Genomic DNA, 3382 nt, shown 5'->3' with positions numbered 1-3382 from the left:
GCTACAGATGGTTCAGTTGCTATCCTTTCAATATGTGCCATCAAAATTAAATACTAGGCAATATGATAAAGTCCTTCCTTATGTATTTTACATAAATATTTAAACAAAATGTCACTCATAGGCAAATGTCAAACACAAACATGTATAGAATTATTATTAAAGATCACCTGTTAGTAGTTTTAAGAAGCAGTAAAATTAGGTCAGATCTCAAAACATGATGCACAGTGTAGATTACTGCAGTATTGCCCAAGGATTGCAAGTTTCAAATAATAAACATTAAGTTTCATGTGCTAAATTGTGCCTTCAGGATTTGTCAACATTTAATTTACTATGGAAAATCTACTTTATAATTAAAAGCAATAGTTTAGATGCAATTTTCTAAAGCTTTAAGCATGCATCATCACACTTGATTTTTAATTGCAGTGTACGTTTTCACGTAATTTTTATTTGTTTATAATCTTGCAGTATTTTAGTGATAAGGGAGAACCTAGCATTAGCCTCTTTGTTTTTTGTTTTGTTTGCTGGGCTTTTTACTAAGGGAAATCTGTTCTCCCTGTGGAATCTATACATTCTTATACGGTGTTTCACAAATTGCCATGTGAATACTTATAACCAGACTCTAAACTGGACCCTGTTCTATAAAAACAGAATTTGTTTTCCATGAATTAATATGGTACAACTACTTGTGAATAACTTTATATTTCCCAAACTTATACTTCCATGCATTTATTTCAGAGTTTTATCATTAAACAAATTTCAGCACAACAGTAGTTCTTTGTAAGAACATTTATTGAAGTATTTAACAGTTCAAACTGAGTTTATATGCAGTTTATATTAAAAAAGCATCCTATTTTCATGTAAACTGCCATCTAAAAGAACTTTACAAAAGAGTAAGCGGCTTATTGAGGTTGTAAGTTTTCCCTAACATGTAAAACTACAAAGTATTTGTGAATGCTCACTATTTTAGTTGCTTCTTTGTACAGAGTTGTTAGGAGCTTTTTAAATCTGCAGGTAGCTTATGGAATAAAATTATTTTCTTCTCAGGATACATAAGAACAAAACTGTGATTGATTAATAAAGCTTCTTTCCCAAAAAAGTTGAGGCAGCTTTTGTTGGATAGTATCTGTATTGGTAAATTTTATATGCTCTTGCAGTTTGGGAACATCAAAGAGAGGATCTTTTTCACTTCAGATCTTGAAAAATGTTTCAAATAAGTATTGAGAGCAAGTTCCAAAGAAAGACAGGTTGGGGGGGGGGGGTGGAGGGGAGGAAGAGAGGGAATAGCAGCATGTTTCTTATGTACAGCCAAACACCATGCACAATTGCTCAATGTTTCAGGGTAACAGAAAATAGTCATCACCTTTACATTACCTGGAGGCATATTCCCCACATGGCACAAATAAATCTGTTGTTTCTCTGGGAGAGGGGAAGTGAGCATGGGGGTAAAGCTTAAGTCTACATTTCATGCATAGCTATTGTGCCCTGCCCTGCTTCCATAGTGTATCTTCATACATCAGAACTAGAGCTGAGGTTTGTTAACCTGGGGTCTGCATTCATCTCGTATCTGTAGTGATATCCCTCCATGTGATCCCTACATGCATCTCTGATATTGTACATCCACTTTTTGATTCCTTTTCGGTTCAAATACAAAACTAGGAGAAAAATGGCTCCAATGAGAGCCAGCACTATCCCTAAGAAGACATACGAAGTTTGCAGTTGGGACTGGATGTCTACAGGCACAGAACAGTCCAGGTCTGAGCTGTTGGTCTTCACCAGGGGTTTGTCCCGCATCTTGTCAGGGTAAGAACACTTCAAGGCCCCTTTCCCTTCCACCTGGTCGCTCTCCTTGAGCCAGCTCACCAAGTGCTCGATGCAGCAGTCGCAGACCCAGGTGTTGTGGTCCAGGCTGATCCTGCGGAGCGCGGGCCGGCTGCGGAGCTGGGCGATGGTGGCGTTCTTCAGGCACTTCAGGGAGTTGTGGCTGAGGTCGAGGCTCTGAAGCTGGGCCAGGCTGTGGAAGGTCGCGGCCTGCAAGCTCACCAGGGAGTTGTTCCGCAGGTCCAGGTGCTGCAGGCTGGGCAGGGAGGAGAACATGCCCGCAGGCAGGGAGAGCAGCCTGTTGTCGGCCAGCTCCAGGCGGCTCAGGTTGCCCAGCACCCCCGAGCCCAGCAGCTCGGCCAGGGCGGACACCGCGCTCTGGCTGCTGAGGGAGTTGCTGAGGTTCAGCTTCTCCAGGGGGCTGCTGGCGTTGCCGAAGGCCTCGGGGCTGAGCCTGGCCAGGGCGTTGCCGCTCAGGTCCAGCTGCCTCAGGCTGGGCAGGCTGGCGAAGGCGCCCGCCTCCACCTGCTCCAGGTGGCTGCCGCTCAGGTTGAGGAGGCTGAGCTGGGGCAGCGGGGGCGAAAGGAAGGCGCCGGGCGGGAGGCTGGCGAGCCGGTTGCCCGTGAGGAAGAGGAGCCGCGCGTAGGGCGGCAGGTCCGGGGGCACCGCCGTGAGGTTCCTGTTCACGCACTTCACCGTCCGGGCCGTCTCGGAACACTCGCAGGGCGCGGGGCAGGAGCCGGGCTGCTGAGCCGAGCCCCAGCCCAGCAGCACCTGCAGCAGCAGCCCCAGCGCCGCCCGCCTCTCCCCGCCCGGGGCCGGGGGCGCAGCGCCTCGCAGAGCGCGCCCCGCCATCCTCGCGCTCGCTGGGATCCGGACGCTGCTGCCCGCCGCGGGAGCCTGGACAGAAACTCTCCGCCCGGGGTACGTTCCGCTGCCCCCGGGGCGTGCAGGAGGGGAGCAAGGCGGGACCCTTCTCACGGCCGAGGTGCCGCAGCCTCAGGGCCTGGGGCGCCTCGCAGGCAGCCACCCGCTCCCCTTCTTCGGGGCTAGGGGGAGGGGCGTCCCCTCACCCCCAGCGAGACCTGCAAGGAGTAAAGAGACGGATAAAGCAGCAGCACTTCGCCGGACGTGCGGAGCGCCCCCCTTGCAGCCCCCGCAATAAAGGGAGACTCCCCAGCCAAACTCGTGCCCCCACCCCGCGCAGGGCAGCCCGCCGGGGTCACTCCTTACCCGGCACAGCCCGGCTCCGCTGTCCCCTCCCTGCTCTCCCAGGGGAAGCTCCCCGCGCCGGGGTAAACCTGAATCCCCATCGGAACCGGCGCCCCGCCCGGCTCATCGGGCTGCCCCAGTCCAGAGGTGGCGGCTGCGACAAAGCCGCCACTGCAAGAGAGACCCGACTCCACCCGGGAAGTTGTGCCGAGGCGCGGCACCCCGCGCCGCCGCCTCTAGCCTCACCTCCCGGCTCGGCGCCGAGCGAGCCCCATGCAAACTCCGCGGCAACCGAGTGCGAGGAAGTGACCGGGCTCCCCCGGCTCGGCGGCCACCTCTTCCCCCGCGGTCC

General features: G+C 52.3%; 1 protein-coding gene across 1 annotated transcript; it reads right to left on the bottom strand.

Annotated features, from left to right (window-relative positions):
* Positions 1–1506: 1506 nt before the first annotated feature.
* TPBG (trophoblast glycoprotein) lies at positions 1507–2673 on the bottom strand. The gene has a single exon (XM_065402181.1). The coding sequence runs from the start codon at positions 2671–2673 to the stop codon at positions 1507–1509; it is 1167 nt and encodes a 388-aa protein (XP_065258253.1).
* Positions 2674–3382: the final 709 nt, after the last annotated feature.

Source organism: Emys orbicularis, chromosome 3 (genome assembly GCF_028017835.1).
Source record: "Emys orbicularis isolate rEmyOrb1 chromosome 3, rEmyOrb1.hap1, whole genome shotgun sequence".
NCBI lineage: Eukaryota > Metazoa > Chordata > Testudines > Emydidae > Emys > Emys orbicularis.
The sequence above is the reverse complement of the archived record's forward strand: the minus strand, read 5'-3'. Positions and strand labels throughout refer to the sequence as shown.